The sequence below is a fragment of the Musa acuminata genome, chromosome BXJ1-8, assembly GCF_036884655.1.
Source record: "Musa acuminata AAA Group cultivar baxijiao chromosome BXJ1-8, Cavendish_Baxijiao_AAA, whole genome shotgun sequence".
In the NCBI taxonomy this organism is placed as follows: Eukaryota; Viridiplantae; Streptophyta; class Magnoliopsida; order Zingiberales; family Musaceae; genus Musa; species Musa acuminata.
In genome coordinates, this window is record NC_088334.1 from 1,634,382 (window position 1) to 1,660,366 (window position 25,985).

The 25,985-nt window shown below is 39.2% G+C and overlaps 4 protein-coding genes across 8 annotated transcripts; 3 read left to right on the forward strand and 1 right to left on the reverse strand.

Annotated features, from left to right (window-relative positions):
• The first annotated feature begins 305 nt into the window (after window positions 1-305).
• LOC135584195 (two-component response regulator-like PRR37) lies at window positions 306-9,913 on the forward strand. 5 transcript variants are annotated; one of them, XM_065194547.1, is made up of 9 exons: window positions 306-546; window positions 939-1,411; window positions 3,761-3,922; window positions 4,033-4,166; window positions 4,389-4,547; window positions 6,737-6,920; window positions 7,000-7,426; window positions 7,508-8,252; window positions 9,522-9,913. In XM_065194547.1, the coding sequence occupies exons 2-9, from the start codon at window positions 1,042-1,044 to the stop codon at window positions 9,627-9,629; spliced, it is 2,289 nt and encodes a 762-aa protein (XP_065050619.1). In that variant the 5' UTR covers window positions 306-546; window positions 939-1,041; the 3' UTR covers window positions 9,630-9,913. The 5 variants fall into 5 exon arrangements, with proteins under 5 accessions (XP_065050619.1, XP_065050617.1, XP_065050618.1 ...); XM_065194545.1 differs by having other exon boundaries at window positions 306-474; XM_065194546.1 differs by having other exon boundaries at window positions 504-639.
• Window positions 9,914-10,609: 696 nt separating this feature from the next.
• LOC135680549 (CDP-diacylglycerol--glycerol-3-phosphate 3-phosphatidyltransferase 2-like) lies at window positions 10,610-15,465 on the forward strand. The gene is made up of 7 exons (XM_065194550.1): window positions 10,610-11,370; window positions 12,508-12,605; window positions 12,706-12,756; window positions 12,892-13,005; window positions 14,647-14,703; window positions 14,775-14,860; window positions 14,951-15,465. The coding sequence occupies exons 1-7, from the start codon at window positions 10,827-10,829 to the stop codon at window positions 15,069-15,071; spliced, it is 1,071 nt and encodes a 356-aa protein (XP_065050622.1). The 5' UTR covers window positions 10,610-10,826; the 3' UTR covers window positions 15,072-15,465.
• Window positions 15,466-19,148: 3,683 nt separating this feature from the next.
• LOC135588859 (uncharacterized) lies at window positions 19,149-19,960 on the reverse strand. Its single transcript, XM_065081209.1, has 3 exons — window positions 19,835-19,960; window positions 19,529-19,743; window positions 19,149-19,443 (listed from the first exon to the last, which is right to left on the reverse strand). Exons 1-3 carry the CDS (start codon window positions 19,958-19,960, stop codon window positions 19,149-19,151), a joined length of 636 nt encoding a protein of 211 aa, XP_064937281.1.
• A 3,254-nt stretch (window positions 19,961-23,214) lies between these two features.
• LOC103994387 (WUSCHEL-related homeobox 3B-like) lies at window positions 23,215-24,008 on the forward strand. The gene is made up of 2 exons (XM_009414708.3): window positions 23,215-23,508; window positions 23,787-24,008. The coding sequence occupies exons 1-2, from the start codon at window positions 23,215-23,217 to the stop codon at window positions 24,006-24,008; spliced, it is 516 nt and encodes a 171-aa protein (XP_009412983.3).
• The last annotated feature ends 1,977 nt before the right edge of the window (window positions 24,009-25,985 follow it).

The window sequence follows — 25,985 nt, forward strand, 5'->3', positions numbered from 1 at the left end:
ACTGGTCCCCTCAGTCCCCGAAGACCCATACCGCCCTCCCATCGCTCTCTCTTTTCCGAACGAGGCAGCCAAAGCCGTTGCGGTAAGCTGACTCGGCAACTTCCCGCACCGTCACACGTGGCCGATACACGATCGGGACGGATGCGCACGGGGCGCGTCAGCTCGCGGCTTTTGATCTCGTCCACGTGTTACGACACGACGGGTTCATTCATCATCCGACGTGGTATCCATGGTCTGTTGCCCACCTCCACTTGTTCCATGTCATCTCCGTGGAGGCCCTAATATCTCTCTCTCTCTCTGCCTCGACGCTTCCGGCTCGGATGTCATCGTCTACCCCCACTCGGACTTAATTGCGCTCTGAAGCACTCGGCCATGGCGCTTCCCCCTCGACCGTGACTTGAGATTTAGATTCCCCAAGAGGACGAGCCAAATCCATTCCTTCCCCAAAACGTATCTGTTTTGGGATTTCTGGAGGTGCTGGTTAGATTTTCGGGAATGGGTTCCTGAGCCTTTCTGTGGGATTCTCCATTCTGATCGAGGGTTGACGTACTCGAAACCTGATACGTTTTCTTTGTTCTTGTCGGCGTTGGTTGAAGCTGATGTGAATTCCTCTCGATTTGGATTCTTTGCTCATGAAAGGTCTTGTTCCGTCGGGATCTTTGTTCCTTGTGGTTCTCGATTAGTTATTTGGGGTTTTTTTTGTCGGTATTTCTGTTGATTCGTTATCTAGAGCCGTGAATCGTTGGACCGTTTCTTTTTTAATGCACGCCTTGATTCGTTTCTTCAATAATTGTATTTATTTGCAGGTAAATATACTGTTTTACTTGGAATATTTGTTCTATCATTTGCTGATTTGGGGATGACTTTGATCTGTAGGGCTTCGAGTTCCGTTCTTTGGTTCTCACGCACAAAATATTTTCTTGTGGTTTCTGATGTAGGTATTGTTTAGCTGAGTTTGCATATGTGCACATTCCATTGTTGGACAATCGTGGGGATACGACTGGTTCAGCCTAGTGCTATTCTCGATCGTGAGTCTGGTTGATGGCAGGTTCGCATCGTAGGAGCCACGATGGGGTTGGAACCAAGGGGCAGGCGACCAGTAACCATCAGGATCAGAACGGGCACAGGGAAGTCAGGGATGCCACGGCTGGGGAAGGTCAAGGACTCTCGGAAGAAGATGAGTCCAAGATCAATGTCGTGGTCGGAGATCTGAACAATAACCAGATAGCGGATGTCGCACAGCCTTCACAACAGTGTGGTGATCCCCAGAAGCAGCAGCAACAGCCGCTGGGGCCAATCGTCCGTTGGGAGAGGTTTCTTCCCATCAGAACACTTAAGGTTTTGCTTGTGGAGAACGACGACTCCACCCGTCAAGTTGTCAGCGCATTGCTCCGCAACTGCAGTTATGAAGGTAATCATTCCATATTCAATTGGTGTTACATCAATGAATTGTCTTGCTTCTACCATAGTAGATGAACAATCTACTTCAACCAAAAGAAGTAGATGAACAATCTCCACAAGTCAACCCATTCCTACTCGAGCCTCTCCTCACACTCAAATACTAAATCGACTTCTGATACCAAATCTCACGACCCGAGTTTGATGGGCTAATTGGCCCATCAATTTCGTTTGACCTAAATCACTGGTCAAAATACTTAAGTTGAAATTGATAATAGTACATTTATCATATCCTTATAAGTCAATCTTAATTTTGCCCACTTTCGATGTGTGGGACTAATCAGTGTGTAATACTTGTGGCCTTACCGCACCTTACTTGTAATATTTTGTCAACGTGCATCTACTTTCCGTTTTGTTGTTTATTTTTCTCTTTTTGTTATGTCATTTTGCCTTGCTTGCTTATGAATCATTTTTCCCTAGTGGGATTGATCATTAAAGTCTAGAATAATGAAAATTATTATTTTTATCACAGTGATCTTAGACAAAAGATTAAATTCATTTAATGTTCAAGCCTATGATGGACTTTTTATCATAATAGTAAAGAAGGCCTGCATTGGTGGGAGTGTTGAGTTGTGGGCTTCCTTTTTGGTAGAGTTGGACATTAATCTTGATTTTGGCTCTTTTCTGTTCATCTCATGCATATTTCACCAAACAATATAAATTCACCCTGATATGGATCGTTATCTAATGCTTGTCAACCTTTGGTTTAAACTATTGTCTTGCATTAAGTTCCACACAAGTCCATTATTTCATCTTGCTTTCACTTGAGAGGGGATGTTAGAGCTCATATGTTGTGTTATACCTCTTTTAGGAATATTGGTTATCCGGCACCCACTAGAAACTTCTGGACTGGTTGTGGGCCAGGTCAACATACATCCAATGTGGATCCCATTTAACTGATATTTCTTATGGAGATTTCTACTCGGAACCCCTTTTTACTATTTACAACTTCATCTTAAGAACTTTTAATATTCCTAAAATATCCCCTGCAAATAGATGTAATTACCCTCTTTTTCCTCCTCTTTTTCTTCCTCTTCTTTTGCTCCTTTGTCATTATCGCCCTCATTGTCTCTCCCTTCCAATGTTGCTGCTGCTGCCCCTACTCCCGAAATGGCCTCAGGAAGCATCTCCTCCTCTTCTCCTTACCCGGCCTGATGTCGCTGGCGAGCGGCCAGCGGCGTTAAGCAGTGTGGTAACAAAAGGGTAACATTGGTAATCGAGAGGTTGTAAATAGTAAAACTGTCTCTTTTTTTAAGGGGTTTCCAATAGCAAAAAGGGGATTGCAAATAGCAAGCTTCTTTTTTATAACTGATGTAAGCCATATGCTTGTCTTTTTTGCCATTTACGTATATAGGATGTTATAATTAGCAAGGTTTGTCGTACCGTACCATACCGATGTTTTAACCCGGGCTCGGTATGGTACGGTACCGGTGTACCGAACAATTTTAAATTTTTTTTCATACTGTAGCAGTGCTACAGTATAGTACTGTAGTAATGTAGCGGTACCGGATGGTCCGCGTACTGGTAATCTGTCGGACCGGTACGTACCACTCGGTACGGGGGTACGTTTCGGTATGACAGACCTTGATAATTAGAGCACTACTAGGAATGGTGGTATATTTAGATTCTGGTCTAACCCTTCTTTTCCGCGGTATCCAGCTGGTTTATTCTCATTTATTCCAATCTGCTTCTTAAATCAGTTTGTTAAATTTGCGTGGTTATAATGATGACTACAATTATGGTCTTAAAATTACATTCCTAAATTCAATTTTGCCCTTTTTTGGTGGACCAGCGAAACCTGGACCTTGCCTGAGTCCCCATGAGATTTCTAAAGCAACCTGGACTCAGAATTGACCTTGGCATAAACTGCAGGGACTGAGGTCCAAAATTCTATATGCTCCATGCAAAGGTGGGTGGTAGTGGTACATGTGCCTGACTTGATGGTCTTGCAATAGAATTTATAGGGTTAAGTGCTCTCTGTGTTTGCATGTAGAAATGACAAATAGTACTATATTAAATGGCAATATACTCCTGAAAAGTTTCCTATCAAATCTTTATAATCAGTTTGGCATTCCTGCTTATAATATTCTCATAAGATATACATATAATTTGGATTATCAAATGCTCTTACTTAATTCAACACCCATTCAGTTACAACTACAATTAATGTTTGAAAAAACATATGATGGCTTCAATATTATCAGGGATCACTCTATTTAATAATAAGAAATCTCCTGGTTTGATCAGTTTGATGGGCTTGGGACATATTTCTTGACCTAAAGCTTCTTCTTTTTTTTAACAGTTACTGCTGTTGCAAATGGTCTACAAGCATGGAAAATATTACAGGATTTAACTAATCATATCGACCTTGTCATAACTGAGGTTACCATGCCCGGTTTAACAGGCATTGGTCTTCTGAGCAAGATCATGAGCCATAAAACTTGCAAGACTATTCCTGTGATCAGTGAGTATTATTCTTGTATCATGTTATTAAAATAACATCTTTTGAATGTGTTCATAAATTATTCATGCTTCATACTTTTAACTGCTTCACTTTATGAGCTTTATGTGCAGTGATGTCATCAAATGATTCCATGAATACAGTCTTTAAATGTCTGTCAGAAGGTGCAGTTGACTTTTTACTGAAACCTATCCGGAAGAATGAGCTTAAAAATCTTTGGCAGCATGTATGGAGGAGATGCCACAGTGTAAGCTACTATGTTTACCGATAATTTCAATATGGCATAGGTCAAGATGAGTCATCATATATATTATCATCATCAGTATCTTCAATCTATAATGGATCAAGAAGGCCTTTGGTAGTGGTTCACTCACGTGTGGACTTTTTGTTCTCTCTCCTTTGTTGCTTGTATAAGCTAATCCTTCTCCTGTGTATGCTATCTAGTTACACCAACTTTGCTTTATTGCAGTCCAGTGGTAGTGGAAGTGAAAGTGGCATCCAAACCCAGAAATCAGTTGAGTCAAAGAGTTCTGATGACTCTAACAATAGCACTGGAAGCAATGATGATGAGAATGCTAGTGTAGGGTTGAATGCAAGAGATGGCAGTGATAATGGAAGTGGAACTCAGGTGAACCTTTCACCTAAGATTTTTCACTTATTTTCTTATTTTTTAATTAGGAAAGCATAAAATATAATATTTATATCATGGTTCGCATCACCGATCCATACCAAAATACCGACCAGTTGTTGGTATGATATGTATCAAGTTGTATCGAGCGTACTGACATATGGTACACTAGGATGTACCAATGTACCGCCCATACTAGTCATCTATTAGACCAGTACGTACCACCCATATTGAGCGGTATGCTTCGATACGTCAAACCTTTATTTGTATAATTACTAATAAATGTTTAATGCATCCAAATTGTCTTCTGCTGCAGCTTCAATTTTATTAGGAACAATACCCTTTCTTTTTTGAATGTGGCTTTTTTTGTTGATATCCGAAGTTCTGAACATACACATGGTTCTAGTGCTACTATTAACTTTGTGGGTAACAACTGGAAGTTCAAGAACCTAGAAATGCTATACTGCTGTATTTTCATCTCTATTTGTCCAACCTGCCTGTTCCTTAAGTTCAGTGACATTATTTGGTTCATTAACTTTCTTCATTCAAAGCTAAGAACCCACCTTAATCATAATTTGCAAGCATCAGAATTGTTATCTTGTAAACAAGTTATGAATGGAAGATTTCATTATCTTGTTGTTTTCACTTCTGAAATGAGCAATGGTGCATTGGTAATATGATCCATTGACATCTTAACTTGCTCATACATAGCATAACAATCATGTTTCACTTGGTGACAAGCCTTTCTGAAGTACTCAAACAATTGATACTACAGATTAGATCTATCTTTTCAGATTGTTAGGTCCAGTGGCATTATGCTGAAAGTACAAAAAGAATACAGCAATCTGTATCGGATAGAGCAATCTGTTGGAGGATCATTGACTGGATCTACCAACGAATATTAGGATTTTCTTTGGTGTGTTTATTTATTTATTTTTGGGTGTGGGACAAAAACAAGTCTCTTTGAGTATCAGAGATCTCCCTTTTATCTAATCCATGGCTGTACCATCAGCATGCATAATCAGTAATTTATTCATTTCCGTTTGTCCACCCTTTTAATAGAGCCTTTTATTCTAGTATCATCGGAGTGTGATGATCACAAAGATCAGAATCTTCCTAAATCGTTTATGATATTTATCTAGCTTAGAGAAATCATTGCTCATATAGGTACCTAATATGTAGTGTATGTGGGCCATACCATTGTGTTTCCTGCTTCTCTTATAGGATATTCTTAAGAAAAACCAAGAAGAAAAGGCGATCAAGCTAGTAGACTAGCTCAAAAGGTAAAGAAGTGTTGTTTTCTAAATAAATAGAACTTCCTGGTATGTTTTCTCACATTGAAGACCTTGATGTGTCTCATTCCATCTAAAGTTGGATTAATCATTAATTAAAAAATTTCATATATACCCCTGGAAAACACCAGATGTATCAAATTAATCCCTCCAAACTTCAAAATGTCAAACATATCCCATAAAATTTGTAGTTTATCGAATACATCCCTCCCATCAGCTACCTTTAGTGAGTGTTGCTCGAACATTAGCTAAATGCAGGTGAGGGATGAATCAAATATGGGAAATAACCCTTGTACCTCCAACTTAGCAAGCAACCTCTTTTTTCTTCTTACCCCTTCCAAACTTGATCCTGACCAAGTCTTTCCCAGATGCAAATTCTCCTTAAACTTGATTGCAATGACAAAAGGTTATCGAAGCTTCATATCAAGCACATTGTGATGAGAAAATGAGTGGCAGAGATGAATGATTTTATGGAGTGAAGCCGAGAGGTGCTTGCCATTCATAAAAAGTGGACCAGACTATATGAGACATTTATTTAAGTCAGGCCATTAAGGAATTAAGAAATCAGAAATGATCATTTCACCAGTTGTAGGATCATACTTGAGCCCCATAAAAGTCAAAGCAAGCATTAGGCTAGCAGTCAATGATCAGATGAACATATTAGATAAAATTTTCACTTTTGAAGGGATAGTATGTTATTTTGAAGTCCGGATGGATTAATAAGACATTTGACTGTTTTGAAGGGATATTTGTGAAAAAAAATCATCGCTAATTGGCAGAACTTTTTGAATGAACAAGTGTCGTCGCCTTTCTTTTGCAACTTCCCAACATTACTTTCAGAAATAAAGGCTTCCATACAGAACAAATGCTTGACAAGATTCTAACTTTGACATGCAGAGCTCCTGGACAAAATTTGCTGCAGAAGTTGACAGCCCCCAACCTATGTGTCCTTCATATCGGTTAGCAGATCCACCTGACAGTACTTGTGCACAGGTCATTCTCCCAACAACTGAAACCTTCTGCAAAGATCAGGTTCCTACATCTGCCAATAGTGACAACCAGGGTAAAAAGGAACTTCCTGGTAGGCTAATGTTTCTTCAAAGATAACTAGATTCTTGCACTGTTTCCAGTGTTTTTGTTAACCCTGTTCTGTTCCTTAGATGATTGCATGATCAAAGACTTGGAAATTCGAGTACACAGGACCCTAGAAATGCAATATGAAACTCATCAAATTGAGCAGGACTGTATCAAGCTAACAAACACAAAAGCGGGTAACTTGTCTGAAACGGACCCCAAGATTAAGGGATGTTTAGGCGCTCTTTGCAACAATGTGTTGGATGAGCCAAGTTCTAATCCGATTGGTGCGACTGCCAATAGCTCAGATACTCGAGTGCTGACCACGATTATTCAGGCTCCTAGTGGCTTCTCAAAGTTCTCAGAAGGCCAAGACAAGATTAATTACACCTCTGTGGATCTACCATCCCTTGAGCTGAGTTTGAAGAGACTGAGATCGATTGGTGAGAGCAGAACTGCCACTCAAGTTGACCGCAATGTTCTAAGACATTCAGATATGTCTGCATTCTCAAGGTGCAAGAAACAGATATTAATTATTTTTTAATTTTTATTCATTTTATAAATACAATATTCTAACTGCTCTAACTGTTCAAGATATCACACATCTTCTGCTTCTAATCAAGCTCCTACTGGATGTGGACAAAGCTGCTCTCCACTTGATAACAGCTCAGAAGCAATTAAGACAGAGTCCACATACAATGTAATCTCTACTTCAAATGCGGCTCCCTTGAAACAAGGTTCCAATGGCAGTAGTGATAACAATGATATGGGATCCACTACCAAGAATGTCTTCACAAAACCCTCAGCTTTTCATCCGGTGCAGTTTCGAGCCTCAGAAAGTCAGGAGCCTGCACAACAGAATGTGGAAAATGTGACAATAGCTTCAGCCACAGGTCAATCAAGGGAGATTCAGCATCAAGCTCAGGCTCAACATCATCATCACCACCACTATCATCATCACCACCACCATATTCACAATGTGCAGCAGCACAAACCACAGCCACCAAAAACTCACAATGATTTGCCACTCAATAACAGGGCAGGATCTGCACAACAGTGTGGGACTTCCAATAGGCTGCTTGAGGGTGATGCTGCAAATTATAGCATAAATGGAAGCAATTCAGGCAGCAATCACAGTAGCAATGGGCACAATGGAAGTCATACGGTTATCCAAACTGGAGGATTGAATATAGAGAGTGCTAATGGTATTGCAAACCAAAGTGGACCTGGAAGTGGGAGTGGCAGTGGTAGTTTAATAGATGAGAATCGGTTAGCTCAACGAGAGGCTGCCTTGAAGAAGTTTCGACAGAAACGGAAAGAAAGGAATTTCGGAAAGAAGGTAACTTGCTTTGTTTGGTATTACTAAATTTTCTTTCGAGGGCATATTGTGATCCTTGAACATGAACTGTATGCATCCCAATAAGAAAGAGCAGTTCAGTGTGCTAAATTTACGTTTATGTTATCATATTTAAATTTGTCAGCCAGCCTTTGACTAACAGAACCAGAAAATAAAATAAACATAAAAGCAACAGTGAAGCAAATAAAAAAATGACGAGCAAGCAAAAAAAGTGAAATTCAGAATTCTGTTTAAATTTTTTCTTTGAGGATCATAACAAGGGACCTCACTGGTTCTTTTCTAGTTTGATCATGGGGATTATAGGATTTAATTAAAGGAACTGACCAAGACATATGTTGCTTACAAAATTGTATGTGTAGTTTACAATACTTGTTGGATCGGTATGTACTGACTGCTATTTACCTTATTTACTGGTTTGATCAAGTACCAAAAGCAGACCATACAGCTTGATCTACATTGTATATCACATATTATATTATTATTTTATTTAGTGAACAAGAATTCGGTATTTTTGTAGCATACATGTCAATGGATTATTAGAACGGCTATGGTACTAGTATTTAAGACCTTTGTTATAAGTACATGTGGGGGCCTCATCTAGTGTCATGTCTTTGTGTTTTTTGGTTATTTATGAAGTTGGGTAAATATAATTATATGCTTCCTATTCTGAAATTCAACTATGCTGCCTCTTTTGATGCAAATGAACTCTGTTGGTAAATATATGGTTACAACTTACAACAACAGAAGTAACCATCTGGAGTCTTTAAAAAAGGTAGACTAACATAAAAGGGAAACATAGTACTTCAGAGAAGAACATGGGATTTAAACAGTTGCTTTGGTGATTCTAATTTTCTAAGGATAGCATGCTGAATCTCAACTGTCATTGAAAATATTATTGTTTTCTTACTTTAATCACAATGTATACAGGAATTGGCATTAGATTATGCATATTGTTTTCCGGACCTTCTATTTTTCGTCTTCCTTCAAGTGACTACTATTTGTTTTCTCTTGTATGTGTTAAGGAGTGACAAACTTGCAAAAATGTTTACTTAAGTAGGATAAGCTTTATAAAGGAGAGCCTCAATAACATGTACCAAATATTTCTGATTGCTGTGGCGCCTGCTTGCTTTTCAGCATCATAATCGGTCATTGATTTAATCTTCAAGCAATGTTTTGCCATAATTTTTCTATTTAAGTGTGGCTTATAGAAATTACAATTGAAAGTGGAATTTTGTTGGTTTTGGTTACTAGGTCCGCTACCAAAGCAGGAAGAGACTCGCAGAGCAGCGGCCACGTGTTCGTGGACAATTTGTTCGGCAATCTGTGCAAGAACAAAGTAGCCAAGATGCAGATAGATAACCACCATGCTTGTGGTTTTCGGGGCTACGTAAGTATTAGAAAGTAGGCATTTGAAATTGCTTGATGAAGAACAGTTGATTGATGGATAGTTTCCAGTTAAATGATGTGAGAACACTAGATAGAAATGACTTTATGTATTGTACCAGTAACAACCACATGTGTGTATGTTTCTTTTTTTGCCTCTTTGTAAACCCTGGAGAGGTATCAATCAGCTATACTAAGTAACTGCATTCCTAAATCGCTAGAATTTGTAGTTTCATGCTGTCAAAACTTTTGCCATATCATGGACTCTTTACTCTGGGAACTAATAAGCTTACTTGTCTAGTATGACAAACATACTATTCCTTGGTTGAACTAAATATGCTGGCTTCCACTATGGATTTAGCAAGCTCATTCAGCATATGAGATCATCAATATTGACCAGTTTGGATAGATCATGGATGTGAAGTTGCCACATTAGTCATAACCCAAAGACATGCATTGATGAGTTCAATAATTTTGATCAATAATTTAGTCTCAACAAAGTTGATTACAAGTGTTGCAATGTTAAAGACTGCTGGAAGTGTTGCAATGTAATAGGAACTGCCATTGGATTCATAGTTTTGGCCAGGAATCCTATGGATGTATCCGGAAGTCAACTTGCGTTGGTGTTTTCTCTTTTACCACTCGCAATATAGAGCGAAGCTGCAAATTTTTGAAAAGATTAATGGCCCGAGTCCTTAGGTCTCTCTCTCTTATGAGTTGATAATATGAGCACACTATTCACCAAACATTTCTATTATTATAATTTTTTATTTTGAAAACAAAAAATGGAGAAGATGTTGTTGTTGTTGTTATTGGATAGCAAGTGAACAAGGCAGGAAATGTTTTGATGCCAATCATACATTTATTGTTGTTGTTATTGGATAGCAAGTGACCAAGGCAGGAAATGTTTTCATCCCAATCATACATTACATGGTGGTTGTAGCCATCTTCGTTTATAGTTTGCCCACAGCATTAACAAGCATCACCGCCACACGTGCGCGTTTCCTTTGTCCCCTTCGTCTTCGGCTTCCCGGTCCGCTCGGTCTTCGTCTCCATCGCCTCTCTCGATCCTTCGTCGGCGAGGTCGGTAATTCCCATTTCTTTTAGTTAACATTGAAGCCCAGCCATCCGCTAGCGTTGTCTTCTCCTTTCTTCCTTCTTCCAAACAATTCCATGCCCCCGACCTTCTTCCCTTCCTCAACCCTCCTCAAGGTTGCTGTCTCCTTCCCCTCCCGCCACCATCACCCTCCCTCCCCCCTTCGTCATGGAAGAAAGCACAACCAGCAGCAGCACAAATCGGCTCATAGAATCGTCCGTTTCAACGCCGCTGCCGATCCCAGCGTCGCCCTAAATCCATCCGTCGGCCCGAGGAGTCTCGTCGGTGCCCTAATCAGCGGGACGGGTTTCCGCGGCTGGGCCCGACCCGCCGGGGCCGATTCGTGGTGGATGATGAGGCCCGGATCTGGGCAGGCGACCTTCGGTCGAGGCTTCCTCGGCGCGAGAAGCTGGGCGGCCGGCGGGCCGGATCGCGGGGGTGCCGGCGAGAGGGACGCAGTTCAGGTCGTGGGTCCGGCGGAGTCAGGAGAGATGGAGATCAATGGGAGTCATCCTCCGCGGCAGCAGCAAGAACAGAGAAGTTCTGATCCTCCTACGTTGCTCACGCTGCCAACTGTTCTCACCCTCGGGCGAGTCGCGGCAGTTCCCCTTCTTGTGTGCAGTAGGTTTCCATATCTTCTCCTCATTTTGTTGTTCATCGAACATGAATTCCAAAGATCATGGTTTACTGTCCTTATAAATATCTCATAACATTTTTCCACCCAATTATTTTCTTCTGTGGTTACTTATATAACAGCTGAGCGTCCGATTGCAACTTTAAAGGTCTCCAACTAGGTTTGCTTTAGTTTCAGTTGCCTCTTGCTGAAACCGTCAGCCAATTTTAGTTTGCAGTTCATGACTAAATCGGGTTAATCAGTACAATACGGGGTCATGTAATTAGCCCCTTCACTATTTTATGAGCGTCATTTTGCTCAACTGAGAAAAAGTCATTGCCAACCTATTTCCCTATGAAATTGAATGAATTTAGAATTTTATTTAAATTCTTACTGCCTTTTACTTGGATTGTATTCAAACTAACATTGGCTAGATAGTTTCTCCCAAACCCAATTTACTTTTCTGGGTGATAGTTCCATTTGTTAATTGTAAAAGTAAGTGAATATCTACAATTCTACATGACCTTTTACTTGCCTGAAAAAAATTATGGAATGGGAATAAAAAGAATTACAATTTAACTTTAAACATGATCGACATGTGGGTGCTAGTTTAGATAATAGGAGTCATGTAAGTTCAGATCAAATACACCAAGAGAAGCAGAGCCATACTCGAGAAAACTTGATTTTGATCAATAAGAATGAATATGATGGCCATTGATTTTATCTATGACATTGCCCTAAACGGAACACAATGGAGGGAAAACAAGCATACGGTTGATACGAAAAAATTGTGAAAAGAGGCCTGTTATCATTAATGTTGGTAGTTGACCTTATTGCAAAGCTTAAATAATAATGCGGTTTTCTATTGAAAAGTTTGTAATGTTCCATAATGAATTTCAGGTGTTGGATGTTATTGATCTAACATTTTTTACATTTTAGAGTGTGGAAGGTTTGCCATGGCCTGTGCTAGTGTTTTTCAAACCATATATGTTTTGGCAATCAACATCTATGCCTAATAGCTCATTTTTCAATATACTTCAACTGTTAATTTCATGCTTTGTATTCTTTGTACAGCTTTAGCCTTTAAGATCTACATGTCCATGTTTTTTCACTTTGTTTAGCTAATATGTTCTTTGCCTGACTAGCTTATTACATGAATGGTTGGTGGGCGACAACTGCTACAACAAGCATCTTTATTGCCGCAGCAATCACAGACTGGCTTGATGGTTATATTGCTCGAAAGGTTTGTGGCCACTTTAAGTGACACCTATTTCAGAAAGTAGTACGATGCGACTGCATGCTTTGATGGAACATTTTCTTTTCAAAATATTGGTATACTTCAGAAGCATCTGGGAACAGCATTTGGGGCATTTTTGGATCCAGTGGCTGACAAGGTATTCCCATTGCCTCGTGCTCAAGGTTTTGTTTCTTCTCTGCTAGTTGATATGAGATGGTTCCTAATAGCATCATTGGACTTCTCTTGACAGTTTTAAAGTGTTCATTTGAATTCTTATGCTGGTTTAATATAGCTTATGGTAGCTGCCACACTAGTATTGTTGTGTACTAGACCCTTGGAAGTTGGTACATTTGGAGAGGTACCATGGCTTCTAACAATACCTTCAATTGCAATTATTGGAAGAGAGGTAACCAGCTAAATCTAACTTTCTTTTGCTTTGAAATTTTTTACTTCAGCTTTACCTGGGTTCATATTGTTTATTCTCTCTGTTCTTTTTACTTTGTTGCTTTTTTCCTAACGTTTTGGAGTTAACATAATGTTGCACCATCTTGTTCTCTTTTCTTAACAGTTTGGTTAATTAAAATCCTCTTTTTGAGAGAGAAAACATAATTGATGTGGAGTTTGAATACTGGTTCATCTATGCTTATTTTATTTTAGCCATTTGATTAGGGAACTCTATACTAAAATTTTTTACATGTGGTACAGAGAACTGATAGCACTTTTTTTAATTTTAATTTCTTAATTCTTGGTGGAGAAAAACAATATTTCATTAGGTAAAAAATATTATTTCACATTTGAGATATTCAGGTTTTTCATGGAGGAGTTTTTAATTGGTAAAAGGGATAATGAGCTAATTAACACGAACATTTTGCTATGTACCTTCAAGAAATTACTGGGAGATGTGGCAGTAGTTAGTTTCTTGTGACATCAAACCCCATTTTAATTAAGCTAAATTGCTACTTTTTCCTTGCATATTTTTATATTTCTGAATACATCGTCCCAAACCCTTAGGGGGGAATATTTTGATTGATTTTTAATTGAATGGATAAAAAATTTTTGCTTATGTATGTAGTTTTTAATTTTTAATGTCTACTTGTCAACACATGCAAGGTAATATGAGCTGGACTCCATGGGATCCATGCTCTATAAAACATTTTCACTTGTCAGAGACATCCATGGGATCTCATCAAGATAAATTTTTAGACATTCTGGGTTTCTGAGGCATCTCGTAAACTGATTTTCAAAAAATGTATCTTTATAATGTTGAAGCTTGTAGGATTACCTTTTGCCTACATTTTATTATACTCCTTTATCTTATTACTACTTAGGACTGTATGATATGCTTCCAAATTTGATTCTTGCACCTATATCCATGCAACAGATGTAGGTTTCTTAACCTGCATGACATCTGGATTTCCAGTGAAGTTTTTTGGTGAGATCTGACTTCTCAATAAAAATGTTGGTGTAGACAAGGAGTCAAAACTCGGATGTACCAATTGATATGGATTGGTATTTACCAAGGGCCAGCATCGTGCTGAAATTTAATTTATTGTGTATAGGAATATAGTGTTTAACATTTGTCATCATGAAAATGTATTGCTAGGATCATGTGATATAGAGAATCATTTTAATTATTTATGGTGAATTTTTGCCATGTATACGATTACAAAGTACAAGTTACTGTATGGCCAGTGGGAATGAAAGCGACATCTTATTATATTCGTCTAATTGCTAACTTGAGGAGTTCAGTGGAGGAAAATAATTGTAAAATTGGTCATTTGATGATGTAATTTAGGCTTTGTTTCCAATGGAATATAAGATGCACCAATTCAGTCCTTTTGTTTAGAAAAGTGTAATGAAAATTAAATCCTGTAGAGAATGCTTGAAGATGTAGACCTTGACGGATGAATTTGTTTCCTTGAGATAAGTTACTCTACCATGTGCTTGGTAATGTTGTTGACGAAAAGGGTTTCCCTGTTTAGGAGCGTGTTTGCATTGACAGCATCGGTAGAGGCAGCTAATAATATCTTCTGGTATCTCTTTGCAGATCACAATGTCAGCAGTTAGAGAGTGGGCTGCATCTCAAAATAGCAAAGTTCTTGAGGTTGCTTCTGTCGTTCAATTCTCTTTTAACAATCTGATGTAGAGATTCCTGATGTCAATTTGTGATGGCAGGCTGTGGCGGTCAATAAATTGGGGAAGTGGAAGACGGCGATGCAGATGATCGCACTGACCATACTCCTTGCAACTAGAGACTCCAAGTTGTCATGCTATTATTTTACATGCTATTGAGTATCTGTGGTATTGTCCTCAAGGCCTAATTGTTAATTCTCATTTCTTTGTTTGTGCAGCCTCACTGGGATAGACATGGTAGTTGCTTCTGGTGTAGCTTTACTCTACGCATCCGCCAGCCTTGCTGTGTGGTCCTTGGTGGTGTACATGAGGAATATATGGAGACTCATGCTGATGTAGCAGCTACTAGTAGTTTCAAGATGAGAACAAGCATTGGCTTCTCGTGCATCGCCAATGAGCATATGGACTCACGATTCACAGGTGGCTTAACCGAGTAACAGAAACTGGGTTCGTGAACCAATCTATCATGCTGGTCTCCAGTATGAACTATATATATACTTGGATCTTCTGCAAATTGACAGTCTAGTATGTTCTTTTTGTAAGGGATGGCCTTACCATATACTGGTGGGAGACTACCCCGTAATCCATTGTGGATCATATCCGATGTGAAGTTCGCCACCAATACGAAGCTAGTAAACATACATTCCTGACGCAGCGATAGCTGTGTACGTTGGATACTGATTCGACGTCAATGTTTTACAAAGGTTGAGAATATCTTAAGAACTTTCTAGTAGTTCGTGTGCATGGTTGATCTTATTATGGATTTTTAAGAGCACCTATTTATATTGATCATAAAAATAATGTATCATATTCTAATAATTTTTTTCATTCTTATTTATATATTTTAATCTAAATTTTTATTTTTATTTTATTTAATCTTTATTATTTAAATTAATCTTATCATACCTTCTTAATTTAAAATAATTGTAACTTGAAGATGTCTTCGGAAGAAACATAATTTGTCTTTCATCAAAGATTTTTGGTGTCGTAATAGTTTATTTAATTTTTTCTTTATCAATCAGTTTACGAATGAAATGATATCAAACTTCAATGTGTTTAGTGTACTCGTGGAGGATGGGATTCTTGTCATTGCAATATATCAAACTTCAATGTGTTTAGTGTACTCGTGGAGGATGGGATTCTTGTCTATAATAGATTTTAGTTGATCCAAATCTTATTTTTTTTGGAGAACTGTTAGAATTTTTGGAAGCCAAACTATTTGACATGTTATACTTGTAGTCGCAACATACTTCACTTTAGAGCTTGAGAGAGCAACACATCCTTGTTTTTTTATTATCCATGAAATCACACTTGACCTGAGTACAAATCTTAAAGTATTTTTTCTATCATATGCAAGACCAAGACCAGTCCAATCACTGTCAGCATAATAATATAGCTTAAAATCTTTTATCTACTCATAACTATGTTATAATTTTTTATCTAAAAACTTTTTTAGTTGACTTTAGAAACTCATTGATGCATAATGATTTTATGCTTCGTTATCACAATAAATGTTTTCTTTCTTTTTTTCTTGAATCCTTATCAAAACCTAACATAACAAAGATAGGGTCATTAGTTGTACCTTTCTTGTTATCCTTGGTCTCTTAGGAGAATGTCGACTTTTCTTGTTTGTGTGGCTTTTTAGTTTATTATCATTGGAGTTTATGGTCTTGTCATTTTTGTGTGTATACGTCACATTAGTTATATTTCCTCAATTATCACTACCTACATCATGGCATTTCATCGCATGATCATCATGTGAGATAGTTTGCATAGGCCCATAAAAATTCAAATGATAATAGTTTTTATATCATAATATTGATTCATTGCCCTATACTAATTATATTTTATTTAAACCAAAAATAAACATCACATCGTCAATAAATTTTTTATTAGATTTGATGTTCACAGTAATTGTTCATTTTCCTTCCACTTGTACCTTACTATCATTTCCCATCTGTACTGTAGACCTGATTGAATCATCAAGTTTTTAAAATAAATTTTTTATTCCTTGTTATATGATTACTATATCCATTATCCAAAAATCAAATCGATCTAGAATATTCTTAATTAGATGCTATCAACAAAATATTTTCTTCATCATTTTTTCACTATTATTTTTCTCATAATAATTTTCTTAATTTTTGTTTCAATAATATTTTTCAAAATGACCATATTTTTAACAATGAGAGCAAAGAGGAAGATTTTTATTTTTGTACTAGTAATTTTATTAATATGCCAATTTTTTAAACAAAAATATTGGCAAGTTTTTTTGTTACCTTTATTAGAGTTCCTCTTACAAATGAGATCGGTCACAACTTTTGCCATTTTGATCTCTTTCTTAAGATTTAGTTTTAAAATTTTTCTTTTGGTCCTTCTTCTAATTTATCTTCGTCCGAAGATCATGTTTTGAAGTTTCATCCAAAAATCTGTTGAGTTTTTTTCATAAACTAAAAGGAAGTCCATTAATTCATTAATAGACAATATATTTATACCTTTAGCTTCTTCAGTAGAAATCATATCAAATTTTAGAGATAAACTTCGTAAAACATTTTCTACTATAGTTTGATTTCTTAGGTTTTCACTATAAGATCTCATTTAGTTCACAGAAGAGACTTTTGAAAACAAATCAATAATAGATTCAAAAAAATTTTATCATAAGAATTTTGAATTTACGTTGAAAAATTTGAAGCTTTGAAATTTTTATCTTATCTATGCCTCCAAACACACTTTTTAATTTTTTTCAAATTTTTTATTGATGTTGATACCATCATAATTTGAGAAAATATGGGGTAATTATAGATTACCCCCCTATAGTTATATTTAACCCCAATTCTCCTCATGTCATCAATTTCATCATAAATGGAAGGGGTAAAAAATTAATTTCATATAAACTTCCCTACTTTCCTCCCTGTGGATGACAATAGCGTTGGTGGGGCACAAGGCCGACGGCACCGGTGGCATGCGAGGTCGACGCCCAGATCTCTTATGGAATGCCAACCTCATGCGCCTCCGGTTGCACAGTGGATGACAAACCAGTGGCAACGTCGATGGCACATGAGGCCAACACTCGGATCTCCTATGGAATGCCACCCTCGCGTGCTATCCTCACACACCTCTGGTTGTGCTATAGACGACAGACCAATGGCGATGTCAAGTAAAAAATATTACACCACCAACCCTCTCATTCCTTGTGAAAGAAGAGTAAGACAGATGGGCGAGGGTGATTTGATGTCCATGTTCTCCAAGCAGTTCATAGGGATGGTGTTGAGGCCATGGACGCGGGAGGAGGACAAACTCTTTGAGTGGGCCCTGATGGTGTACCCAAAGGTCACCTCGGATCGGTGGTCTACCATCGCGGCACAATTGGTAAGACAGAGTTTCGTCAAGGCGTGGGAGTGCTACTAGGCCCTGGTGTATGATTGAGACATAATTGAGCGAGGGATGATGGAGATGTCAGACTACTAGGATGAGGCAAACGATGATGGGAGCGACGACGAGTCCAATAGTGGCGTATGGCACCACCAGTAACCGATTGTCCGGGGCAAGGGAGAGGAGCAGAAATGTGGCATCCCCTAGGCCAAGTACAAGAAGGGGGATTGGAGGAACATCTTATAGTGGGCAATGAAGATAAAAACACTAACGGCAAGCCTAGAAGTTCTTCATCCGGTAGAACTAGAATAATAACGGCAAGAGCAGAGACACAAAGAGAAAGAGCATCCATGATATCATATAAAAATTAAGACTATACTTATTTTATAAAATTAAATATATGGTGGATTAGTATCACCTAAGTGTTAATCGATGATTAGAAATCAAAAAACATATAAAAAAAAGGTGATCGTACGAGTTTGCATCCATGCATTCTTGTTAATGCCAAAAGTTTATATGAAATTATTTTTTTATCTCTTCCATTCATGACGAATTCGACGATACGAAGAGAATTGAAGTTAAATGTTTCACTTTCGTAAATGTATGGATCACAATATTACTTTTTTAAAATATAGAAACTGAGATGCTAATATTATGTAACTATATGAAGTAATCTATAATTATCTTGAAAAATAGGGACTCAATTGGCTATAGTCACTATTATTTCCTTTTTTTATTTATTTGGAATATGCTAATTTTGTGGATTTGCAAGAGAGCAGTTAACAATGAATACAAAATAAGCGCAGATTAATAATCTTTAGGCAGAAATATTTTTGCATGTAAATAGAACAAGTTTTGTATCCTCTGGCGACTCATGCATCAACTAACGTACGTACTCATGTTTTCTTAATTATTGGATGAAATCAATGTATTGGCCTAATCACAGGAGTTAGTAGCAGAATTACACGCCCGCGACCCTCGATGAGACGGACGATCCAATATCAACAATGCCGAGTCGCCAACCTTGTGTTTATCCACGTCTGTCTACGCGGTGGGGAGATGCCTCTCGGCGACATCAAACTCGGTGGTGCAGACGTCAACGTACTCTCCCTTGGTGTCGTCCTCGTCCAAGTAATCCGACCTCGCATTCAGTGTTAGCATCTGGCAAACAAGCCAAAAGAGAGCGGCATCGAGGGCGAGGAAGGCGCCACCGCCGAAGAGCCCCGTCTTCGCGGTTGGGCACTGCGTGGTGAGATCACGGTGCACGTTGCGAGACCTGTGGAGGCTTTCGCTGATGGTAGTCCACAGCAGCATCACCAAAGCCAGAACCGTGAGTACCCTGAAACCACAAAGAAGCACATGTGAGTGAAGAAGCATGAAGGAGTTCTCGCAGGGTAGGTTCGAGAGCCGGCTCGTTTGCTTACTCGGCGAGGACAAAGAATGTAGACAAGGTAGCGCTCCCAAACAAAGCATTTCTTGGGACCGACTTGCCCTTGTAAGGGAAGTAAACAGCAACGTGCCCTGCAATGGCAGCTAGAACGAGTGTGACGACAGATAGAGTCCCCAGTAAGATGGATGGATCATCTGGGAATTTGCAGATTACTGCATCCTTTGCTTGGATTGGAGTTCCGAAGGGAGGCTGTCGATCAAGCACATGAATGAATAGCAACAACCGTGTGAGGTCTAAGAAGAATATAAATTTTCTGAAAGAAAATATCATGGATGCTCACTGTAACATTTCGTTCTGAGATGTAAGAAAGGACCTTTGAGGTTTCTGCAAATATAGCGAGTAAGAAGGAGATGAACCCAAGACAAAACACACAAGCTCCAATTCTAGCGGTCTGACTAAAGGCCATTGTTTCTCCTGCCATATGGAAGGGAGTTTAATCCAAATAATAGTAATAATAAAAAAAAAAAAAAGAACATAATAATAGTAATAAGATTAAATAAGCTAAACTAAATTAATTCAACAACAAATGGAGAGAATAGGTAGTCTGGAATCTCCAAGACAAAACTTTCATACCAAATGTTTGTAGAGAGACAGATAAAGGATTATGGGATGGGATGATTTCCACTCCATGCAATCAAATCCCATATATACTCGATGGAAGCAAGGGTATTTTGATAAATATTTATGAGTCGTTCGGTGTTTGTCCTTAAATAGGATGTAATGATCTGGTGACAATATTGTGGGTCGGTATCCTCTCTTAATATCGTATGGTTTGAATATGTTCATCAACTATAGATCTTACGGGCTCAAATATTCGCCTATCATCAGGAAGCGATCTCAACCGTTCAATGTTAGTAGTGCATTCATTGGGTCGACACCAAAACCGCTAAATGAATAAGTTTATTGGTATTATTCCCCGTTTTGATCTCTGCAACCTTCGTTGTCTGTTTCCATTGAACTACCCACAACTTTAATTTGCTATTAAAAAAAGCTATAGCAAATTCTTTGTGAGAAACTAATTTTTAGTTTGAGAGTGATATTGAAACATGTTTTTTTTTTTTTATGATTCGAAGAATTTGATGTACCACATTAATTTAGTCTCATAAAAATAGATTAAGATTTAAATAAATTGACTTATATCCATGAATGTGCTACTATTAGCATGAGTTTAAGCATATATTTCATTAATGATTTAGACTCAATGAAGTTAATAGGGATGATTGATATGAAGGCCATCTTAAGTGAAGATTATAACACCTATTATGTTACATATAAATTGTAAGATTGGATGGAAGAAACCACTTACTACAAAGCAAATATAATTTATAAATTACAATATTGAAAAGACTAAATAATTGTTTAACCTATTTCAAATTAAAATAATTAGTTATTTCTATGTAAGCATTTACATATATATATATATATCCGGCATGGGCGAGCGAGTGCAAGCAAGTATTTAGTCTCGTTCCTGTGAGTCTGCAACACTTGACTCATGACGTCGCTCATGTCCTACCATTGTCAGGCATGGGGAGAGAGAGAACTTGGCGTGCAAGGGAGGAGAATGAGGTGATGGGAGACAATGTCACGTCGGGCTGGGCACTGCGTGCCCTACTGCGCTATGACTTCCTCTGATGCTGTTGTAGCCCTTCTCTAGGTGGGGATCAAAGTATTCGAGTTGACTTTTGTTCGCAGAGATTCTTCTTCCTCTTCCTCCTTTAAACTTATACCACTGCGTCTCATCTAACTTGCCTGCATTAGTAAACGAAGCATTCTGGTCAACGTATCGCTGCAGGCTTATCATCTGCCACAGTGGACAGCTGCTGCATCAATACGCTCTCTCTCTCTCTCTCAAAGAAAGAGAGTCGCTGAAGCGGACGTCTTGTCACTCGATAGACTTCAGAGTCTGCAAACGTTTCGGACTTCGAGGCGTTGCCTTGATGCCTTCCCCACTGTCGTCGTCACTGACGTGTGATTCGGTGGAGAGCGGCTGCTTTGGAATGTTGTCGGTCAACGCAAGAGACTGGGAATGCAGCAAGCAGTGGCATTGCAGAGGTGGAAGAAAAGCCTTTATACACAAGGAATCTACTTACACTTCCTTTTAATACGGATCAAGTTTTATGAAGCTGATGCAATGAAGAAAAGCGTTGGCTTTTGTGCAAGAAGATTAAACAAGCACTAAGATCCAAAGAACAGGTTACTTGGTCCACCATGCATGGATCTACGTGCCATTACTAGAGAACCAATGGTCAACATTCAACAACAAAACCAAAGCCACAGATTGCACTGACGATTACGACTTGATCTTGTCTGAACAAAATCCGATGACACTGGATCTCGCACCATCTCCCAGGCCATGGAAAAGACACAAAAAAGAACAAGAGCTGCATTAACTTATTCTAGGAACGCCACAAAATATCCTGTTTCCTTACATTCCCAGGTTCGATCTGCTGAGTAGTTAATGGGTCACTGAGCGTGTCGTCAACTCTCCTCCTTGCCTCGTCAAGTCAGACGCATACATCATCTGTTGGCAAAAGAAGAAAAAGTAGTACGTGTTGCTGCGACCAACTTCGTCGCCTAAAAATCTACGTTGGAGACATTCCCTTCGGAGCATTAGAGAGCTTAAGCAGTTGGATTAGACAGAATCGTAGGAGTCCAATTGCTGACTCCAGATAAAGCCAAGGCTTTGTCCTTTATCCGTTGAAACATTTAACCTGTCTGTGATGCGTGACTACACATGCAGTCACAAAGCTAGTTCATAATACTGAATGCCAACACAAGGACTCTCTCTCTCTCTCTCTCCTCTGCTGCACTACTTGCATACAAGTTCTTATGCTTCAGGAACACCATGGATGCAAGGAGCATGGGAATAGATAGATTGCTTTAAGAAGACCTCACTCAATGCAAACTCGCACTAGTTAAAGAAGGTATTGATGTAAGATTCTATAGGATCATAATGCGGATTATTCATCACTCTTCTTGTACGTTCTTAGGAAGATCTTCCATCAAAAATTGTTATAGATAATTACTTCCATGAAAAAAATAATCATTTTTTCTACTTCGCTCCTTGGTCCTTCATTATTGCATGATATTGCAGTCAACAACATGTGTTCAACGATATAAGAGTAACAGAAGGAGATGGTGGAAGATAAAGGTGACGGAATACGAGGAAGACAATGTATTTGAACATGACCGCCATATAATATGAGGAAACCGGATCGCCATTGTTGGAATGCAAGTTGAGTGGCATCATTCCCTTATAATTTTCCTAATCCTGTGCAAAGCTGCGTGTCATTCTCTCTCTCTCTCTCTCTCGTACATATTGTCTGTGAATAGACACGTAGGAACGTAAGAAAAGAAAGAAGCAAAAGCATTGAATTCCCACAGTGCTTCGTATGGGAACAAAGCATCAGCGTGACGGGACTTTCCTTCCCTTTGCCGATCCCTCAACCCTTTACAGTTCCCTACAGCATGTTTGTCTCTCTCGCTCTCTCTTCCTTGTGCCCCCTCTGATGTGTCCTCTCTCTATATATGTCTCCAAACCCAGACCACGGATCGACGCTAAGAAAGAGACAAATATAGAAGAGAGAGAGAGAGAGAGAGAGAGAGAGAGAGATGCCTCAGTCGCCTTCTAGTCGGTGGTGTCCGACGCCAGAGCAACTGATGATACTGGAGGAGATGTACAGGAGCGGGGTGAGGACCCCAAGTGCTCAACAGATACAGCAAGTAACAGCACATCTCTCCAACTATGGCAGGATAGAGGGCAAGAACGTGTTCTACTGGTTCCAAAACCACAAGGCTAGAGAGAGGCAGAAGCTTCGAAGGAGGCTTAGCAGGCACTACCAACTTCTTTGCTCGGGCCACTCACTCCCTCATCACCAGTTGTACTGCATGCAGGACGCTACTGCTTTCCCTCATTCGCTCCACCATGCGACTCCAACTCACTCCCTTCATCTGGTTCTCCACTCGCATCCAGCTCTATTTCTTCCTTCTCATCAGTAAACTTCTGTTCTCGCAAAATGCTATTGCTGAACAATCAATTCTAGTGTTCTACTGCTACAATAAGGAAATGCTATAAAAGCCATCGAGCAGGGTTGTATGCACTTGTTGTTGTGTTTGATCTTTTTCCTCATTCCAATTTTCTTCTTTTCTTACAAAACTGATGTGCAACATCATTTATAGTCATGAAGATATAACATCATATTTGATACTTACACATTTTGTGATCATTGCAGGAGTCAAACGGAGGGCTGAATCTGCTAGAGAAGATGGAGATCAGCAACGCCGAAGAAGCACCAGAAACGAATTATGAAGCCTTTGGCCATGAATGGACGTCCATGATGATGCTTCCGAACCGTAGATCTCTCAGGACTCTCGATCTCTTCCCAACTACGAGCACCGGCCTCAAGGATGAGTGCGCCACATCCAAGCCCTCATCTTCTACATCGATCAACTAAACGAGACATTAACGATCTCCATCTCTTTAGCTGCCTTAGTATGCATATTGGAACTGTAATGTGGTGTCACTCAGTACGGCCACCTGCACGCACTGCTTCGTCTTCCTTTTCTCTCTCTCTCTCTCTCTCTCTGTAGATTCTAAAAGCTGCCCACGTTCGACAGTAGTGCTCAAGCGACTTTCAACAAGATTTCAAGCCTTTACTACTTGAAATCTAGTCTCTACCTAATGCACTTCAAGGAATTATGTCGTCAGAATACGGTTTAATGGCTTTAGCAGAAATGCATCAAGAAAAATGAGGCATCACAAGGCAGCAATCTAACCACTAATTGAGAATGAATAACTAATTTGCAAAGCCAAAAGGTTCATCTATATTTTCTGAATATATAAACGAAAATGGTTTATAGCTAATTTGTTGTAGCATGTAGAGGGCTCTTGTATCTTTTTATATATTCTCATTCATCTGATTTCTTTGATCTTTAGTAATATTAGGATGATCTTGTAGATGAATAAAATCATCTTTTACCAAAGTCCACAATTCTTCCTCGTAAGATAAATAATAAAGTTTTAAGAAGTTGATTAGGAACACTTACTCTAATGTTTGGCTGACTATATCCTGATAGCTGTGCACGTTGGATACTGATACGACAACAATGTTTTGCGAAGCTTGAGAATATCTTAAACACTTTTATTAGTTCGTGCGCGTGGTTGATCTTATTATGGATTTCGAATGGTGGCAAACACTCCCATCTCTCTCGATCTTTTTATGGCCTTCACTTCCTCAACATGAGGGTAGACTCAATTGGCTGTAGTCACTATCATTTCCTTCTTATTTATTTAGAGTAAATGTTAATTTTGTGGATTTGCAAGAGCAGTTAACGATGTATACAATCAATATAAGCAAGCGCAGATTAATAATCTTTAGGCAGCCATATTTTTGCATGTAAATAGATAGAACAAGTTTGGTATCCTTTGGCGACACATGAAATTAATGTATTGGCCTTAATCACAGGTGTTCGTAGTAGAATTACACGCCCCCGACCGTCGATGAGACAGACAATCCAATATTAACAGTGCCGAGTCTCCAACCTTGTGTTTATCCACGTCTGTCTACGCAGTGGGGAGATGCGTCTCAGCGACATCAAACTCGGTGGTGCAGACGTCAACGTACTCTCCCTTGGTGTCGTCCTCGTCCAAGTAATCCGACCTCGCATTCAGTGTTAGCATCTGGCAAACAAGCCAAAAGAGAGCGGCATCGAGGGCGAGGAAGGCGCCACCGCCGAAGAGCCCCGTCTTCGCGGTTGGGCACTGCGTGGTGAGATCACGGTGCACGTTGCGAGACCTGTGGAGGCTTTCGCTGATGGTAGTCCACAGCAGCATCAACAAAGCCAGAACCGTGAGTACCCTGAAACCACAAAGAAGCACATGTGAGTGAAGAAGCATGAAGGAGTTTTCGCAGGGTAGGTTCGAGAGCCGGCTCGCTTGCTTACTCGGCGAGGACAAAGAATGTCGACAAGGTAGCGCTCCGAAACAAAGCATTTCTTGGGACCGACTTGCCCTTGTAAGGGAAGTAAACAGCAACGTGCCCTGCAATGGCAGCTAGAACGAGTGTGACGACCGATAGAGTTCCCAGTAAGATGGATGGATCATCTGGGAACTTGCAGATTACTGCATCCTTTGCTTGGATTGGAGTTCCGAAGGGAGGCTGTCGATCAAGCACATGAACAGAAACAACCGTGTGAGGTCTAAGAAGAAAAGAAATTTTCTGAAAGAAAATATCATGGATGCTCACTGTAACATTTCGTTCTGAGATGTAAGAAAGGACCTTTGAGGTTTCTGCAAATATAGCGAGTAAGAAGGAGATGAACCCAAGACAAAACACACAAGCTCCAATTCTAGCGGTCTGACTAAAGGCCATTGTTTCTCCTGCCATATGGAAGGGAGTTTAATCCAAATAATAGTAATAATATAAAAAAAT

Coding starts and splice junctions, on each gene's coding strand:
- LOC135584195 (XM_065194547.1), top strand. CDS start 1,042: ATGGCAGGTTCGCATCGTAGGAGCCACGATGGGGTTGGAACCAAGGGG. Junction 1,412..3,760: donor CCGCAACTGCAGTTATGAAG/GTAATCATTCCA, acceptor TTTTTTTAACAG/TTACTGCTGTTGCAAATGGT. Junction 7,427..7,507: donor GATATGTCTGCATTCTCAAG/GTGCAAGAAACA, acceptor TAACTGTTCAAG/ATATCACACATCTTCTGCTT.
- LOC103994387 (XM_009414708.3), top strand. CDS start 23,215: ATGATACTGGAGGAGATGTACAGGAGCGGGGTGAGGACCCCAAGTGCT. Junction 23,509..23,786: donor CAACTCACTCCCTTCATCTG/GTTCTCCACTCG, acceptor TGATCATTGCAG/GAGTCAAACGGAGGGCTGAA.
- LOC135588859 (XM_065081209.1), bottom strand. CDS start 19,960: ATGGCCTTTAGTCAGACCGCTAGAATTGGAGCTTGTGTGTTTTGTCTT. Junction 19,744..19,834: donor TCTCAGAACGAAATGTTACA/GTGAGCATCCAT, acceptor CTTGATCGACAG/CCTCCCTTCGGAACTCCAAT. Junction 19,444..19,528: donor ACATTCTTTGTCCTCGCCGA/GTAAGCAAACGA, acceptor TTGTGGTTTCAG/GGTACTCACGGTTCTGGCTT.
- LOC135680549 (XM_065194550.1), top strand. CDS start 10,827: ATGCCCCCGACCTTCTTCCCTTCCTCAACCCTCCTCAAGGTTGCTGTC. Junction 13,006..14,646: donor TTGCAATTATTGGAAGAGAG/GTAACCAGCTAA, acceptor ATCTCTTTGCAG/ATCACAATGTCAGCAGTTAG. Junction 14,861..14,950: donor CTTGCAACTAGAGACTCCAA/GTTGTCATGCTA, acceptor TTGTTTGTGCAG/CCTCACTGGGATAGACATGG.